The sequence below is a fragment of the Anneissia japonica genome, unplaced genomic scaffold, assembly GCF_011630105.1.
Source record: "Anneissia japonica isolate Jap-2015-1 unplaced genomic scaffold, ASM1163010v1 scaffold287722_len911783_cov160, whole genome shotgun sequence".
Lineage (NCBI taxonomy): Eukaryota > Metazoa > Echinodermata > Crinoidea > Comatulida > Comatulidae > Anneissia > Anneissia japonica.
Window position 1 is genome coordinate 460,894 of NW_022711579.1, and position 19,939 is coordinate 480,832.

The window sequence follows — 19,939 nt, forward strand, 5'->3', positions numbered from 1 at the left end:
GTATTATATTTAGACCCAAAAATTATTTCAATCAATCATTTGTCAATCATGGCCATTATTATACTTAGGACATTGCACTTAGGACCTACATATATTTATGTATACATTCTTTCATAATGTATGCATGTGCTGCTGCCTTCCTTTTCCCTTCTTTCACGAGCCATCAAAATTGTCATACTGTTTTAGTGGAGTCTTGCGCTCTACAATAAGTCCAGAATATCTGAAGCTTCATTTTGATTTACTAATTCTGGCAACACCAAATCATAAAGTTTGAATTCTGGCAACAGCATTAGGCTCGATCGCCAATTCGCCATTGGAGATGACGGTTGGAGCCATAGGCAGTGGTTTTTAGTAATAAAATGCTAAAAACCGATGTTATTAAGCAGAATCTGAATGAAGAAACACCGTAAGATATTGTTAGGAGCACACAGTAGGTAAAAAGACAAGTTTTGAAGATAGAAGTGTTACAGTACTAAAGTGCATTAGCGCCCAAAATTGAATAGTCTGAACATCCACATTTGCCAACTGATAGTTGAAGATTTTTACATTAAGGGGTGGAGAGACAAACAACCTAGTGTCTACATTCGAAAGGATAGAATAATAATTGTTATAAACCTAGTATTAAATAATTTTCTTTGGACGATGTTTTCAGGTAATCAAGATGGCGCAGATAACTCCAGGACGTCTTTCTTGTATCTCAGAGATCAGATTCGCTGTAACAATGCCAGACAAAAACCCCCAATTCCTTGTCGTTAACCCGGTATGTTTAAAGAAGTCATATTGTTAAAAACAATGTATTTAATATGGTAGTTTTTACTAATAATTAAAATTCAGAATGAGCATTAAAACTATATCTCTTCATAGTCTATTAATGAATTTTGGGGCATGACATTTTTTCTGCAGTACACAACTTTTTGCCCCTGTCTAATGATTCTCCGATTAATTACTGTTTGGTAGTTGATAAACTGGGCAACAGAGACACAGTATAATTTTAATCATCATAAGTCGTAAGGCAAGACGTTTCTTATACCTTGTTTCACAAACTTATGTATTTTAAAGATCATCAGAAGAGAACGGAAAAAAAAATTAAGTTTTGTTTTCTTATTTATAAAATGGTTTTGACAAAAACATCCAGATGGAGGAGAAAATAAAAATAAAATTTTATTGGTGAATGTAAGCAGTGTAGTGATGGGATGGTTAAAAGCTTTAAATTTATCTAGGAAGAAATATACATATCTTATTTTTGGAGATTTCAAGGCAGCAGGGGGCGTAATAAAAATAAAGAAAACCTTTTATTTTTTTTTTTTTCGAACCATTTTTATTTACGTGGTTAGTTGGCCAAAAATAAAATTTTATATTATTCAAAATTATAAATTTGTATTGGCGGGCAGCAGGTCTGCTGAAACAAGGTATAAAAAAGTTTCGCCTAACATCCAGTGTGTAAATCAGTGACATTAGTAATGACTGTTTGGACAGTGCCTGTAAATGCTGTACAACAATTGATAAAATGTCTTTAAAATATATAGTTGGGATATTTTTTAGGGTATGTCTGTGGAACAAATGGTGGAAAATCTCAGTCAGTCGTGGGGATTAAAGGATCCATCCTCTTATGCTTTGGTGGACACTGAAACGTCATTTTACATAACTGAGAATAATCGCAACAAACTGAGAAATGGCATTGTTTTGACATTGTCTGAATCACCAGTAAGTGGTAATCATCATAATAATCTTAGAAATTGATAATTATTAGTCATCATCATCATCATGAATCATGATCATAATAATCATCATCACAATAAACACCATTATATCACCTTCATTATTACCACCATTGTCATCATCATTTTTGTTATTATTATCTTCATCATAATCATCATCATTGTATCATCATTACCAGCATCATTATCATGCCAATCATAATCACCATAAACATCATTACATCACCTTTAACATTAACACCATTATCATTGTTTTTGTCATCATCATCATTATCATCACAATCAACATTATCATCATCACCAACATCGTTATCATCATCATCGCTATCATCATCATATCTACTTTGTATTACCATTCATTATCTTAATAATCATCCTCTTGTTCGTTATCATCAAGGATTTAATTGTTGTGCTTCCAAAAGTAAATGAATTAGTAAGTGAATTTTAAAATTCAGGATCAGTCTGCAATTAGAATTTTCTTTCCTATATAGCTTAGGGCTAGGTTTAGGGTTCATTGCGAACCATAACTGATCAACCCATGCCTTTTGGTAAATACAATGATAACAATGATGTATTTGAAACATCGTACATGAATTTTAGATTGCAAACAATTTTGTTCAATAAATGAAAATAGCCTGCATTAGATTTTCGAAATTTTTTGTTAGCCATGTTTGGACAAAACTCTACCATAGTAATCAACATCACCATCAGCAGATATTGTTGTCATTAGCTTTCAAAATCTCCCCATTATCATCCCCCTAATAATCATAAAATCCTAGTGCAGATTTGAGGAGGGGGGACGTACTGTACCCTCCAGGTTTGCCAGTGCTGTCTTTTATTTTTTTAACCGAAAAAAAATACAAAATTGCATACAAATAGTAAATGTTACAATATTTCCTAACAGCATATACTGAACTCGAACCAATGTTTGATACTTATTTATTTGTATATATTACATCTAGGCCCATATGAAATTGGTGCCCATTTGTTTCAAAGATTTTGGATCCACCCCTGATCATTCTTGATCATCGAAATCAGATTAATTAATACATTTGTTTTTCAAATCACTTTTTTAAATATTCAGAACAGTGGAACAGTTATACCATATAACATGATATTTCAGTTGTAATGCAAATGCAGCTGAAGTTTCATAGGGCTCAAAGCATGGACTGGCTCGTACAGTAACTTAAGTGTCTCTTCTGTATGTGTCTGAGTGGTTGGCTGAGAGTTGTTGTCTCCTGCCTCTTGTGCCGAAGATCCTAGTATAAACCTGGCCAGTATCGCTTTGCTCGTCGAATAACCCTCATATTGAGAATTAGGCGGGTTTAAGGACAAGTTTGTATCCGTATGTGTCCGCAATATGTTGTAGTTAAGTCAGGTGGCGCTACACTGCAGCTGACGCGGGTCCCCAAAGTCCCAGCCCAAATTTCATATTTCCAATTAAATGAATAAAAAGTATAGCCGCGTTAGTCTGTACAGTATAGAAAGTATAAAGTAAAAAACAGCAGCACTTTTGAGACTAACAATATATAATTTATTCTCTAGCTTTCGTCCACACAGTGGACTTCATCAGGAGACTGTACAAATGGGATAAGAAACAACTATAATATACAACTGAAATAATGGGGGCGGTCCTAAAACAACAAAGAATGGTGTACAAAGCAAATACAAGTCTGCCAAAATAAGGAATCTAAATAAACAGTATTAAAAGAACAAAAGATCAATGATAAGAAACTGTGGGAAATAACATACAGAATAAGTCTATGTACTGTATTTACTGCCTATTTACTGTTTTTTATCATTGACTTTGACATAGACTACGTTAGTCTCAAAAGTGCTGCTGTTTTTTACTTTATATTTCCAATTAGAATGAGGACCAATAAAGAATTATTATTAAAATTATTAAAACCAGTGCCATCTACTCTTGTCTGTCCACAAATATGTAATAAAATATAGTTAAATACAATATATTCATTTTCTTTGTGTAAATTAGAGGAAAGCAGTTCATAGATTGATTGGTCGAATGAATAGTAAAGAAGAGCAAGAGAATCGTGAGGCTCTCAAACAGCTTGCCATGAGTGCTTTGGACTTTACATTCGTAGAATTCTTCATCGAAGAGCATGGGGTTCAACTGCTATTAAGATTCCTAGAAAGTGGAAACTTGTAAGTATTTAATAATTAGAATTTAATAATTTTAGGGAGCTGAACTAGCGGTAGCCAATGTGTGTGTGCTGAATCGTGAAGATAGTGTTGGTCACCAGTTCAATTCCATCAGCTGCTCACATGTTCCAGCTAGAGGCCTGAAATACAAGTTAGGGCACTGTCTTTTGAATGAGACTTTTTAGACTTTGTGCTCTCCTGCAGGCAAGCAAAAATCGTCCGGAAACTTATCCGTCTCTTGCATAAGCATTATATTCGCATGTTTTTACCCACTGATCTCTACTTTAATAGCTGGATCACTCATTGGCCATTCACTGTACAGGTAAAACTGAGGCCAAAGATGCTGTATGCAAGAGCCCAAGTGACATACAAGTCTAGACAAGTTTTAGTTTGCATTAGTTTATTATTATTGTTAAAAATGACGATTCCTGAAATACTACGAAATGATTTTTTCAAAAGCACAAATGATGTTGCGTTGTTTGTGATCGTCATGCCATTTCAAAATTTTTGAGCTGTGATGACGTATTTGTGACATTTGGAGCTTCCCAACATGTCGTTGGTGGCTTCACGAAACCAGCCAATGAGCAATCCAGCTATTGAAGTAGAGATCAGTGCTTTTTACCATGCCATAATAATTTTTTTATTAAAAAAAGTTATATAAAATGATACACTACATTCTCATTGTTTTTTGAACCTAGGATATTTAAATTGGAATGTGTGTTCAGTTGTAATTATTATGTCTTTTTATCTATTTCATTTTTTAGGCCTGGTGCCGTGCTAGCACATTCTTTAACAGCAATCCTTGAAATCATGGAACATGGGCTAGTCCCATGGGGTACACTATCACCAGAGTTTGTCAGTCAGGTAAGCTTGGCCTAGAAATTATGTTTTTTAAAAAGTTTATAAATCACATTATGATTGAAATAAAGACGGATTAAATTTCAAAAAGCAAACTGCAATGACCTTTTACCTTTTCATAGTAATACTAAAATCAACATAGTATTAGCATGTGTTCTCATCAGACTTTTCCTCTCTAGAGGAACAGTATGGTTATTCTTCCTGGCCAATGTTCCCTTAGTTACACTTTCTAGGCATCTTGATTTATTTATTTTTTTCAAAGTGTCCAAGTACATGCTCAGGTTGACCGAACTTAATCCACTGCAAACACATCTTAAGAAGCATCAGAAAGTATAGATTCTACCCAAGTCACTAGAAAGAATGATTCAAAAATAGGATTTTACAGTATTGAGTACAGTTACCAAGGTGCATAAGTACACATTGGCTATGTTCTCACACAGCAGCTAACAGTTAGCAGGATCCGGATCCTGCTAACTGTTAGCTGCCGTGCGTTCATGCGAGAAAATCCTGATCTGGATACCAACAATATGATGATCGAATCACTGGCCAATAAGAAACTGGAAATTGTAAACGCGTACGTGTGATTGGTTGATGATAGAAACGCCCTCAACTTGCTAACCTATAGCGCTTGCTAACCGTTAGCGTATCCGGATACCGCTAACGGTTAGCTAACCGATCGGGCGTTCTCACGCAGGTTCTAATGGTTAGCGCTAACGGTTAGCTCCCGATCCGGATACTAGGGCTCTCGTGAGAACCAGGCGTATTTTAACTGTTTTTTGACATTTTTTTGTGTCTTATTGTATTAACGGTTGTAAATTGCATAGCTAATTTTATTAATTACTCATTTATGGATTTGTATATACATATTAATTTATTAATTTGCCGAATTTGTACTGTACTTTCAAAATGTAATTCATTCTTTGCTACTAAGATTTTAATTTTACAGTGATTGAATAAAAGATGCCTTATATAAACATTTCATTCATTATTTTTGTTATTAATTAGGTGACAGAGTATGCTAAGAAGTCAAAGGGCACTTTGACTTCTTAGCATACTCTGTGTCATCTTCAACTATGCTTTTGACAAATTCTTTTATCTTGAAAGTATGAGATACTTGTGTTATAGTTTTTATCCATGTTAGAAAGAATTTTTGAAAATAAGTTTAATAGACTCGAGAGCAGTTTTATCAATGTTTATAAGTAACATTTCTTTAAATATGTTTTATTACTTAGGTGACAGAGTATGCTAAGAAGTCAAAGGGCCCTTCAGACGCCACAGTTACACAAAAGGCACTCGCATTATTGGAGCTTGTTGTGCTAAATAGGTGAGATATATATTCTACTTAATTTTATTTAAATCAGTCCCATATATTTGTTCATTGATTTAAGCTTAATGTGAAAATGTCTTAAACTTTTTTCAATGTTTATTAACAACAAATAATAATAATATGCAGCTTTTTATATAGCGCTCTATTCGACTAAGTCTCAGAGCGCTTTTCCACATTATTACCCCAGTCATTGGAACGATGCCTATGGGGGAAATTCCATAGTTTGCTGCATAAATTATGTCAAATTGAAACCCCAACCTCGAGGTTGGAAAACATCAGTATCACCAACGCTTAATAGTTAAGTCAAAACCATCAACAACAAAAGCATATATTGCTCTGAAGTTAAAGATATATTATCCATGAAAACAGCATAACAAAAATTGTCTGCCCAATTTAAAGTAATATGACAAACGGGACATAGAAAATGTATTTAAAATTGTTTACCCTTAATTTTAACACATGAAAGTCATAACAAAAATAGAAACGCCTGTAATTAGTGATTCTATAATGTACTTACTTTAGAATGAGCAAGTTAATTTCAAAGGTTATTTTTATAAATTTTTGCTAATTTTCAGGTAAAGAAATTTAAACTATATAAATGAGACAAAATAAAATTTTATAGTTATGTTAATTATATTAATTTTTTTTTATTTATCTTTTTTAGTCAAACTTTATATACCATCGTTGCCAACAATATTCTCTTTGATGACCTTATTCCCCATCTGAGGTGAGCTATATTTTTAATGATAATTTAATTTGTATTGCTGAAAATTTATTTACTTAATAAAAAAAAAATTATTTACTTAATATTGCTGAACATATTTGAATTAGACTGATATTATTTAAAGGAATACATACAGTAAACAATTCTTTTACTATAGTTGTTTTGCCTTCCTCTATTTTTCAAGTTCTTGGGTCGATTTCTTGAATTGTATAGGTTTGAGATAATGAATAAAAATAATAATATATTAATGATCGAATCATTCTAAATCTTTGATATCAAAAGCCATAATCGTTTGCGTTTTTGTTCATAGTCGAGGCTCGGAGATTCAACAATGTAGTATTGCACTGATGAATGCTTTGTACCTAAGAGCGCCTCCTGAAAGGAAAAAGGTAAAATTAATTTTTCATGCAGTTGATTTTTATACATTATGTTTGAATAAGTCTAACAATTTAGTGAATAAAAACACTCACATGTGAAATGATTGGTTGATTTCATGTAAGAGTGTCTAATTTTTACATTATATTTTCTGCTGCAGTTGTCATTAGCTTCCAAAAATCTGGGGCACATTGCTATAAGCGGTATTTAGACGGTCTTAACGCTTAGCCAGCTATAATCGTGATGTCACTACTGGTCTACGATTATAGACCATTGCTATACCGCGGTCTAACCAGATGACCATCTTAAATTTTAAAGCCTGCGTGGTGGAGGCTTAAAATGGTCTATCATTTTCATCTTGGCGTTACAGGTGTTAGACCTGGCCTAGATTGTCAACAAATCATGCAAATATTCCACAAACTTCTCAGCGACTGTAAAATCAAGTCGTCATTTATTTACGTTCATTTTGATACATGTGCAATGTGTATACATAAATCGAGTAAGCGTGATGTATGTGTAACAGCGCCCTCGATTTTTGTATTACCAGAGAGTGCTTGTAAGACCGTCTAAGTGATAAAGTCGGCTTTTTTTGAGGACACTGCCAGTTAAGACCGTTTTATAGCAATCCGCCCCATAATTTCCCTATCTTTCAATACTTTGTAATTTGAGTAAGCCTCAGCCACATAAAAAGTACTCGCATTGTTGGAGCTTGTTGTGCTGAATAAGTGAGATATATTTTCCGTAAACTTATAAAAAATATCAGTCCCATATAGAGTACCACAGTTGTGTCGTCACAACGCTAGGTGGTACTCTCTGTTGTCAACAGACGTAGGGTATCGTTCATTACGCCTGAATGACTGCATAGACTTTCTGGAATAGGCATTTTAAAATCTAATATTTTACCATCAAAATGTACTAAAAACACAAAAGCTCATGTTATATTAGTTTTCAAACACACATTTAAACATCAATTAAAATTTACAAGGAAAAATTAAGATACAACATCTTCATAATTACGTTAGAATTGGGATCAATGGTTTGTTAGTGGCAAAAATGGCGTCAAGTTGAACGCATTTTGAAACGATAGCAATGGAGTAGTATCACTTGGTATCGTGACGTAACACTGTAGTACTCTATAACCTTTGTCCACATTATCAAATTTGTTTTTGACAAAAAACTGTTGTATGCCCGTACATAGTCATGACGTGTCTGTGTATCGGCATGACGTGATGTCATCATGACGGTATTTAGGCATACGACTTGTTTTGTCAAATTAAAATTTGATAGTCTGGTGAAGGATTTACAATGCTGGTTTTTAACTATGTTGCTGGGTGAAGCTTTGAAAACTTCACCAACAATGTTTTTATTAATTGTACTACGAAGTTTAATTAATCATTTTGGCCCAGCGCCTCCCCTTTATTCACTGTGAAAAAAAAATCAAAGTTTTGTTTCAGTTTATGTAAAGAGAACTTAAACCTTTTGTGGTTATAATACTTTGTTTAATTAACTTTTTTCAAAAATAGAGATTTGAAGATTCTCTTGTTTCAAAAGACGTAAGAACAGCAATTCTTGAGGTGAGGCCATTTTGCTTAACTCTTATAAACAAAGGTGGGCAAAAAGTGGGTCAGAGGGCCAAAGACAATGTTTGATTTAACACCAAGGGCCGCACCCAAACTTTGATGTTTCCAGTGTGCTTCCAAAACCCTTCACATGGACTGCTTTTAAACCACTTCATGCTCAGTTCTACTATTAACAGACTGATATTCTGTGTTTTAAAAGTATTTTATTATTGGTTTATCTTTAACCATTAATGATGTTTTGCCCTACCTGACGTGTTATCGTACCGAATACTCAGTACGTCCCCAAATACTAGGGAAAAAAAATTTGCAAGTGATTCAGTTTTGAACATCAGGCTAGATACCTGGGGGGGTTGTGGGTTCGATTTCCACCCGAATCAGTTGTGAATTTTTTTGGTTAGTATCACTCCTATGATATTTTCCTGATGCAAATTCATATCTTTATAGCGTTAATTATTGTTATTAATGATTATTATTGATTGCTTTAAATAGTATTCAATGAATTGTTAATGTTAGGTGGGACTTAATTTTTGGCCAAGTAGCACATCCCCCGCCACAAAAAATGGAAATTTTGGAAAAAAATAAAAGTTAAAAAAAAAAACAATTGTTATTATGCCTCCCACTGCCTTGAAATCTCCAAAATTAGGATATGTAAATTTCTTCCTAATTATATAAATTTAAAGCATTTAAATATCCCATTACTACACTGTTTACATTCACCAATAACATTTTATTTTTATTTTTTTCCTCCATCTGGATGTTTTTGGCAAAATTATTTGTTAAATAAAAATAATTAGAAAATATTATTTTTATATTTTTTTCCACTCTCCTTGGATGTTCTTAAAAAAAAATAAGTTACAAACAAAACAAGGTATAAAAAAGTTTTGTCTTATTAGTAACAATATTATTATAGCATTATTAGTATAATCTCTATTTTTTATTACAGTATATTCTATTATATTTTTTATAACATTGCTGGCATTATTCTGTATCCCAATAGAAAGTTATCCGTTTACAGCCCAGCGGTGGTGAGATGCTTCATCAGATTTACGTCTTTCAACAGTTAACCTTTAACCTTTTAGATAAAAAGTTGAACATGCCAATTGATGTAAACACACAGGTAAGTTGGACTTCTAACCATTGGACCATTAATCCACAATTATAAAGGACACATGCATAATTTAGAAAATATATCTAAATCTTAAGCAAATGCAAATAACAGCAGAAAAAATGTTGACTAAATGTTGAGTGGGTTGACTCATATTATAGCACATGAATGAGTCTCCAGTGGTCAGCCTAAGTCTCCTATTCCCATGTTAAAGGGGAGGGTAGAGGGTAGGAAAATAACCTATAACTTGCTGAATTGTGACTACCTAGCCACCATAAAGAATGCTTATACTGTAGTAGCTTCACGTTCACATCATCTACAACGACAGACAGAAATGAACCATAGCATCGGGGTAACCCACAGCTCTTCCGAAAGATGCAAGGTGCACACAAGCCAAATATGTATACTGGACCTCAATTTTAAGGCCATAAATAAGGCCTAAAAAAAAATTTGTTTGTTCGCTGTCAAATTGTAAAAATTTAAATACAGGGGCAGGTGGGAAAATGTTTTTTTTTTTTTCGTAAAATCATAGAAACTTCGTTAAAACTGCGATTTCACAGAAAAAAGGTCATATTTTTGTTTAAAAAAAAATTTAAAATGGTAAGAATTTCCATATAACACGGATCTGTGCCAAAATCGACGAAAAAGCGGTTTTCATTTGATCTTTAAAACTTAAAAAAAAAGAAATTTAGAAGAAAAAAAACCGCCCCTTTTTTTCGGGATTTTAGGGGTGGCGGTTGATGGCAAACAAATAAAAATTTTTTAGGCTTAAGTAGACTTGGTTCTACCAAACAAACCCTTGTGGCGAAAATCATCTTAAACCAGCGTCCACATTAAAGGCTGTAGTTAGCGGTGACTCTACCTTACTGCTCGTCCACTGGACTCGACCAAGGCTCTGGAATAAACTTTGATTTAAGACAATTTATGATATTATTACTATCACTATCGTTTGATGTATGTTGATTAACTTTCATTGTTGTTTCTTTTACTTCTTGATAGCAATTTGAACTTCAACAAGATATCTATGAGTTGATAAGGATTGCATTTGGAAACGACATGGATGCGAAATCAAACAAATATTTCAAAAAACTTGGTTTTCAGGTAAATTTACATATCTACATACATTTATCATATCTACAACTGGCTGGTTTTTGACTGCATGGTGCGAAAATTGAGAATACGGAACTAAATCCCTATTCCAATGAAAACATTAATGGTCATGTTTAGTATTTTCACCTCGCACAATCTACCTACGCCCATGTTTAATGATTTGGAGTTATTAATGACGACAGATTGAGTGCGGTGTAGCATGAAAGATTGAAACCATTTGAGAATGGTTCCGTCAACTTCCTATTGATTTGCAAGTTTGCAGTAGTATCTTGAGGTTTATAGTATCAAATGCTGTGGTTATATCAAGCAGCACTAGTAGTGCTTCGCTGTTCATGTCTACCGCACAAAGTAAATCAATTTTGAAACATACTTGAGCGGTCTCAGTTGAATGGTGTTTACGGTATTAAGCCTCTTACCGTGCAAATTATATGACACATCTCTCAATAGCGTTTGCAATAAAAAGCATAAGTTAAAATCAGACGATAGTTATTTAAACTCTCCCGGTCTAGAGAGGATTTGTGCCGTTAAACATGCTTCTTTGAAAGAATTTGAAACTAATCCAGATGAGAGTGATCTATGATGTCACAGATGGTGGGAAGGAGTTTATCGGGGCATTGTTTTAGAAGCCAAGATGGTATAGGGTCCAGAGGATAGGAGGTCATGTTTATCTTCCGTAGATTAAATCTTGAGAAACGTTGGTGAATACTCTAAAGGGGGATTGGGTACATCAGCACGTTACCCCTGCACATAACAAACACTGTCATACTTCATAAAAACTATTATTATTATTAGCAATATCAGTTTTCTTTAATTTTAAACAAATTTTCTTTTAATTGTTTATATTTATAGGATTGTGAGAGCCCCATCAATGACTTCATGGTGACCCCACCTGGAATCCTTGCCCTCAACTGCATGTACTACTTTGCCACCGAACACACAGGCAACTATACACGGGTAAATACAGTACTATATTCTTATCAACTTATATTTAAGTAACAGATGGTATTTTTGGCCTTCCTAAGCTGAATATCTGACGCAACGCTGTCTGCTAATTGTTGATGGCAGTCAGCACAGATCGTTATTAAAAACGACTAGTTGCACGTGCATAGTGTCATTGAATCTTAAATAGAATCGTGTCTGTCAGCGACCATCGAGTGCAGTGACTGTCGGCCTGAAGATTTATATCCAAGACCTTTGTATTACCATCAGTTGTTGTACCAACCACCATAAATCAAACTGGATACTTACTCTTTCATTTTTCTGTACAGGACACATTATTCCAAATGATATTGTACTAGATTGTTTTTTTTTTATTTGTTCATTCAGATTGTACTTGAGAATTCTTGCCGTGGAGATGCTCATGAGTGTCCGTTTGGTAGAACCGGAATTGCGTTGACCAATCTACTCTGTAGCATACTGCATGTTGGAGAAATGCGTAGGTGTTTTCTATTCCACTTTGTTATTTTACTAAACAAGGACTGATAGATTCTCAGAACCGGAATTTTAACTTCTCCTGGATTTCTCCAGTGTTTTTAACAAATTTTAACAATTAGGCTAAGCTATATTTTCCCATTCTTATGCTTAAAAACAGAGGCAGATATATGGTTTATCGAACATACTTGGTAACGTATAAACAGTGACCAAAACCTGCCCAAGCCTTTTTGTTTTCATGGTAAACATGATGATATATTTGTTCAGGCTTGTCCTTGTACATGCGCTTTCCCTAGTACGCGCATCGTAAACTCAAACTGATTAGTACGACAACTTCTCCAAGAATTTGACTTCCGCAACTTGGGACCCTGGCTCTATTCCGATTGTGAAATTTACAATACAAACTTCATGCATTAATAGGAAGAAAGAAAACATAGGAAAGTTGGATTATAAAAGGAAGGTATTTATAAAAATAGTGTAGGTTAAAATTTCTCTTATGTCCACTCTATTAGGCGACATTGTTTAGGGGAACCTGCTGCCCCCAACAATAATGACTTTGAATAAAAATATTTGATTTTTGGGCAATTAGAACCCGCCGCCATGAAAAAATGGAAATTTCAGAAGAAAAAAAAATTCCTCTTTATTTTTATTAGGCATGCCGCTGCCTTGAAAGCTTAAAAAAAAATATATTTTTATTTTTTCCTAATTATATAAATTTAAAGCATTTAAGCATCCCATAACTACACTGTTTAAATTCAACAATAACATTTTATTTTTATTTTTTCCTCCGTCTGGATGTTTTTGGCAAAACCATTTAAATAGGAAAACAAAATGCTCTATTTTTTTCCCGCCCTCTGATGATCTGATGAAAGGAGGTATATAAAAATATCTCGCCTTATCAGTTGCCTGTCATCTTTTCTTTTTATCACAGCTGACGACAGCACTCAAACTTATCATCCAATGTTTTTTGTGTGTGACAAGCCTTTTGAAGAATTCTTTTGTGTGTGCATACAACTGTTGAACAAAAGTTGGCGCGATATGCGTGCCACCGTTGATGACCTTGATAAGGTTTGTTAATAGGTAGTTTTGGCTGCACAACGTTAACCTTAACGTTAACGGATGACGTCATAATTTACTCATCTTGCTTTGCGAAGTACGTTAATTTAAGGATTTTACGTGCTGGACGTACGTTAGTTACGGGTTTGCGCATGCGTATTTTGATTTCTTTACAAAAGGGGCGGAGTTATTGCGTTGGATGTTGGGTACTAAAGTTAAGGTTAACGCCGTGTGGCGAAAACTACCTAATGTTTTTATTTTTATCACTAAGATTGCAGAATGTTCCTTTAAATGCTTACCATGACTTTAACTACATTGTAAACTTCCACGCCAGACTGCCTTCCACTATATGAACCTGTCTGTCACTCAGCCCTGCACATTGGATATTGTTGCTGATCTCACCTCAAATCTTTTCTCTTTTCCCTTGCTTTTCCTCCTTAGTTTCTGCGTGACTGCTACGATCATTACTTTCAAATTTTAATTGTTTTTATTATTATTTTTAATTCTCTTTATTTAATTATTATTTGATTGTTGTTATCATTTGTTGTTCTTGTTATTATTTTTTTATTATTTTCTTATTCTTGTGTGATTACTATCATTATTATTATATTTAATATTATTATTGTTATTGATTTATTGTTATTATTATTATTGGTCCTATTATTATTATTTATATTTATTATTTTTATTCTTACTTTTATTATTATTTAAGTATTATTATTATTATTACTATTATTATTATTATTATTATTATTATTATTATTATTATTACTGTATTATTATTGTTATTATTATTATTATTATTATTATTATTATTATTATTTATTTATTTTTTATTTATTTATTTTTTTTAAATTATTATTGTATTTTTTCTCTTTATTGTGTAATATATTGTAAAGTGCTAGAGACAACTTCTGTTTTAACCGGAACTATAGAAATTAAAAAATTTGTCTACCTATTTATCTGTTTAAGGTCCCTGGAGTATGGAGTATTTTTGGTGTGAATTACACCAAGGATAACCCACTAAGTCCGAAGACTTGTTTCCAGTGGGGTCCTTCTGGTGGTGAATTGGGCAGTACACCGGGAGACAATCCCCTACTGCGTTCTTTAACGTGCACATGGGCCATAGCCATAATGCACGCCGGACCAACGGCTTAAATGTCTCATCCGAAAGACGGTGCGCTATTGCAACTTGCATTTTAGCCACCCAGCTGAAATACAAGGAGAGCGACGATGGGAATTGAACTAGGGACCGATAAGTCTCTACGCTTCAGCGCACACACAGTGGCTGCCCCCAGTTTAGCCGACTGAGTTGGCTGCTCTCTATCGACAGTGTAAAAACATACGCAAACGTGTGTGTTTATGGGATAACATGCGTAAATTGGTTAGTTGTTTAGTTTGATTGGCACTTTGGAATGGTCTATTATAGAGGGCGCTAATACCACACTACGATATTAACATTTAGTAGCAAATTACAATAATAAAAATGTTTTCATGTTGTAAAGTAAAATATGGTAGGAAAGGGGCTACAATACCTTTGTATTCTTTTAAAATACACCAACATTTTGATTTGAATTACTCTGCAATATTTGAAAATAAAGTAGTTTTTGAACTGATTTGTTTTACTACGTAAAAACATTATGAAAAACAGTCTTGCAAAATCAACAGTTTTTTTTAGTTGGTGGCAAGAAGAGTACTCTTTGTACACTTTGAAATAATTGTGAACAACCCTGATTAATTTGAATCGCCCAACCTCACAGGTTCTTAGTGTTGTCAAGGAACAGATTGAGTATGCACTGAAAGACAAGCCTTCTACATTTGAGACCTTCAGAACGAAGCTAACAGCACTCAACTACAGTGAAATTCAGAGACGCAGACAACAAGAACGGTCAAACAAGGAAGAAATGGATTCCCAGTCAGCTCCTGTTGTGTACGTTTGCACTTTAAGTCTATTTCGTGAATACTTACCTGGATAACCGACTAATTGCCATTGTTCCCAAAACGGAACACCCCTTCTCCCTAACGTTTGTTAGGGAGACGGTTCGCACGTGGCGCCTTGGGTCGGACTGTTCCATTTTTTTCAAAGGAATGTTCCGTTTTGGGAACAATGGCAATTAGTCGGTTATCCAGGTAAGTATCTCACTCATAGACTACCAACATCACGATTGATTTGTGTAACCATGGTCATAATATATTTGGTTGACTCATAATTGAATTTGATTTGACTTAAAGGCATAGCCTTACAAATTAATAAATACGTTCGATTTGATCGACACTCAAGTTTGAAGTTCAAAAATTCACATTATACTTGTGTCCTTGGGCAAGGTACTTTACCTAGGTTTATGTCTCCACCCACAGGAAGTGGGAAGGTAAACAAACGTGTTGTGATGGAGGAGTGACAACCCCCCCCCCAGCCCCACAACAGTGCACAGTCTGCCTAGATGTGGCACTAACAAATGAAATACAATACAGTTTTTCAATTCTTATACCTTTCATATACTAATAAAAATTTGTGGTTCTTTTTTCATTTAAGTGAACTTCGTAATAAAATTCGTCCAGAGATTATTGAACTGATCAAACAGCAACGACTGAAATATTTAATGCAAGGAACAGCTGCCCCCGGCACCACCAGGACTTCAGGTAATCTATTGTTTTGCATTACTTTATTGTTTCTTTCAAGTGTTGTAGCTAGAACCAATCATGTTCCAACCAATAAGGCATTTGTGGTATCAGAGTATTATATCTAAACTCAAGCACATTAATGATGCCTTTTGCTTCTAATAAAAATGTAAATTAATAAACAAACAATAGTAATAGTACAACGATTTATATTTTTTTTCCATCCTCCTCAGACGATCTTTAAAAAATAAGCTTGCGAAACAAGGTATAAGAAAAGTTTCGCCTAAAGGGAAATAATCACTGCGATCTGTGTAATATAGATTTTATAAATTGAATACTTTTGCAAATATTCTCTAGTTCAGTTTTTCTGTCGTCTCTCACCAAACCAAAAGTATGTGCAATATGTAACCGTACCAGAAGATAAACCAATTACAGATAACGAAGACTGGCAGACCAGTAAGCATCTTTGTTTTTATATTTAATCAACGGAACTAACCTTTTCTCTTAGCACCAATCATGTACGGCAATATGCTAAGGCCAAGTGTTTTTTCAAAACACAATAATAATTCAAAATCAGGGTCGGTTAATAAGAATATTAACTTAATAATTGGAAAATGTTTGTTTTTTGGTCGAATAATTTAAAAATATTTTTTCAAAATTTTAAGATTTTTTAAAAACACTAAAATACTTTTTTTATAGTTGAAATAAGGGAAATAACATCAATAGGTTCTGGAACTGAAAGGAAGGTAAAGAAAAGAATTGGTTTTAGTATTCAAGGTGATGCAAGTACCAGTCCGGTGGATATTTATGTACCGCATATCCATGCCGTAAGTACAGTACAGTATATTTACTTCACATTCTGTATAATTATACACCTGCCAACTCTCATGCATAATGTGTGAGGCTCACGCTCGAGTATCCACTTTTTACGTCTCACGCCTATTATTGTATTATTTCACGCACCATAGGAATTTTATAAAAAATAGAATTTATAGGCCGATTATACCCTAAAATTCATAAAAATGAAGTGAATTCGTCATTGAAATGTGAATGTAGGCCATTTAAATTTCTGTCAATGAAGCTATACCAACTGATGACTCTAATCAGCAGTAGTTCAACCATTACAATTAAAAAAATAACATAGAGGGTGCTCCATTACTGTACATGTTTCTACATAGAGGGGGCTATATCCAAAATTTTGTTTGTCTTGCGCATCAGATGCCAATAAAGTAGACAGGCATATAATTATAGAGACATTTATTGCAGAATCTTATTGTTATTCAAAAGCTTGTTGAAACCCCATATTTCTGATTGATACTAAAACCTTGCATCTGAACTCATGGGTATCGGCTGGAAGGGTGCCCCTCCCCCCCCCCCCCCACCCTATGGCGGGAATGGTTCCATTATGAAGTGGGTTAAAATACTAAAAATAAAGTTTTCTTTGGAATAGGGATGTAGTTCCACATTCTCTATTTTCGTAACTCTCCCCTCCCTCTATCACCGAAACCAGTCTATGCCCTTTGAAGTACACATTATTTTTCCTCCCTGCTAATTAATTTTGGTTGGGTAAGTTGGTTGCCTACTCATTATGTGGTCTGATAAATCTAGTTCTCTTTTTTCCCTCATTTTTTGTCAGTTATTCTTTTGTTGGTTTTAAGGATATCTGATCTCATTGCAATATCATATCCTTTAACTTGCAGCTAGACATGTGGAAGGATGGTTTAAATGCTTTACGAGGGTTGGAGATGACCAGTGAACAGACGAAGTCTGACCTCAAGACGCTGTTGGGAATGGAGATGAAGCTACGATTACTGGACACTGCCAACATCAAGATCCCATCGGAGTGCCCACCAATCCCTCCTCCACCTAGCAACTATGATTTCTATTATGAATAGCTGTGGTGTCAAAGGTCATTGTTTCTTCTCATCCATTCAACAGAGTTGATGCTAAGCACAATTACTTTCAGATTTAACATTTTTTCCAACTGGCTTTTATACCTTTTTACTAGATAGGTTTTAAATAAAATGCTGTAGCAGTTATTTTCTCTTTGCTCGTTATTTATTAAGACTGGTTATTGTTTACCACCACAGACCAGTTTAATTGCAATAGCAGTAGATTAGAAGAAAATCTGTATATTTTCATGCATGCCTTAACTCTTTCAAAGTGTTGTACATTCAAAATATGAATGTTCAGTTTTATTCCAGTTATATGAAAATGTATTTAGCCTGTAAATAGACAAGTTTACTAGTTCGAACTGTTTGATATAAATAGATTTTTAGAATTGAAGAAAGTAATAATTTACCATCTGTTAATTAAGAGTCAAAATTGCTAATTTAAAGAATCTAATTTAAGCATTATGTTTTAATAGTGATCATAAAACTGTGTTGAGTGAATCAAATCGTTTTCTATAATACAACTGCAATTTTGATATAAAGTATATTTTTTACTAAGTTCACACTTTTTGTGTAAAACGAAGAATGTAATTATTATTATTATTATTATTGTTTTTATTATAGTTACTTACTGTTATATTTATTATTATAATTATTATCAAGCACATAACCAGGTGGTTTCTATGGTTCAGCCAAACCCACTTTTAAGCAAAGCCATCTCCTCCTCTAATAATAAACCAAACCACTTCCATCTTCTATCGAATACAATGCGGGCGAGTCGAGTGGCGGAGCGGTAAAGCAGGGGCGCTGGTATCTACAGCCTTAACATCAGCGCTGGTTTCAGCAGCTCCTCGCCCATGGTTCAGTTGGTAGAACCAAGTCTTCTCAGACAAGGACTTAAAATGGAGGTCCAGTGTATACATCTGGCTCGTGTGCACTTTAAAGAACCCATTGCATCTTTCGGAAGAGTAGGGGGTTACCCCGAGGTTATGGTTCATTTCAGTCTCTGTCGTTGGAATGATGCAAACATGTAGCTACCATGAGTGCCTCTTTACGGCTGCTAGGTAGTCATGGACCATATGCAATTCAGCACAATGTCGCTGCAAGTTATTGGTTATTCTCCTACCTTTACCTTACCATCAAAATGATAACATTTACCAATTACACACTAGAATGCTCCACCCCAGGCCTTTTCCCCTAGACCCCACCTGGTACCTATGTTCCACCTGAACCCCTGGCTGTCATAAATAATGGTCTCTTAAAAAACCCTGACTACAGGCCTAATTATTATTACTGTATTATTTTTTTATCACTAGACAAATTACAGCTGAATTAATTTCAATTACTGTAAAATTGCTGATCTCATTAACCAAAATTGTGTGAAGTATTTCGGCTTAAAATAACTGCATTATTATTTTAGTGTGCAATTACCCAATACAGTTTCATGGAATTTTGATACAGATAATACCTTTTAAAACTTTTGTAAAATGATTTTGATATTAATTAATGTTTGTTTAATTTTTATAATATATTATTTCTATTTAATGCTTGGAGACATTTTTCCATGATCAAACATTTTATATCATTTTTAGTAATTGTATGTCTTCCTCTTCGGTTAATGAATTTTTATATGCTAATTTAGCCGATCATAATGTATTGTTGACAGTTCTACATATAGAAAACTACTGTACATGTTTGTCCATTTTGATATACTTTAATTATTAGCTAACTTGTGTGTGAATTTCCTTTGATAGTATAATTAGGCAAAAAAAATATCATTTGCTAGAAACTTAATGGTTATGGTTTTGTTGCTCTGCTTGCTAAATTATGAAATAGATCTCATAACTTTATAATTTCAGACATAGCAAGTCATGTTTCATTTGAATAGACAATGATAAGGTAACTGAAATAAAATTTCACTGCCCTGCAATTAATTTCTTGTTTTTATTTTCTAAAAAAGTTCACACCATTGTAGCATTTCACA

The 19,939-nt window shown here is 33.9% G+C and overlaps 1 protein-coding gene across 1 annotated transcript; it reads left to right on the forward strand.

Annotated features, from left to right (window-relative positions):
* Positions 1–652: 652 nt before the first annotated feature.
* On the forward strand, positions 653–19,885 carry LOC117107559 (engulfment and cell motility protein 1-like). Its single transcript, XM_033249260.1, has 18 exons — positions 653–760; positions 1,543–1,704; positions 3,712–3,881; positions 4,643–4,742; positions 5,969–6,060; positions 6,728–6,790; positions 7,098–7,176; positions 8,686–8,736; positions 9,740–9,859; positions 10,847–10,948; positions 11,807–11,911; positions 12,284–12,392; positions 13,320–13,456; positions 15,205–15,374; positions 15,978–16,084; positions 16,421–16,519; positions 16,763–16,890; positions 17,764–19,885. The coding sequence occupies exons 1-18, from the start codon at positions 662–664 to the stop codon at positions 17,956–17,958; spliced, it is 2,088 nt and encodes a 695-aa protein (XP_033105151.1). The 5' UTR covers positions 653–661; the 3' UTR covers positions 17,959–19,885.
* Positions 19,886–19,939: the final 54 nt, after the last annotated feature.

What these genes read in the sequence shown, in the direction of transcription:
- LOC117107559 (XM_033249260.1), top strand. Translation starts at nt 662, where the DNA reads ATGGCGCAGATAACTCCAGGACGTCTTTCTTGTATCTCAGAGATCAGA. An exon ending in CACCAGAGTTTGTCAGTCAG is followed by an intron (nt 4,743 to 5,968) that starts GTAAGCTTGGCC and finishes TTTATTACTTAG; the next exon opens with GTGACAGAGTATGCTAAGAA. An exon ending in GACCTTATTCCCCATCTGAG is followed by an intron (nt 6,791 to 7,097) that starts GTGAGCTATATT and finishes TTTTGTTCATAG; the next exon opens with TCGAGGCTCGGAGATTCAAC.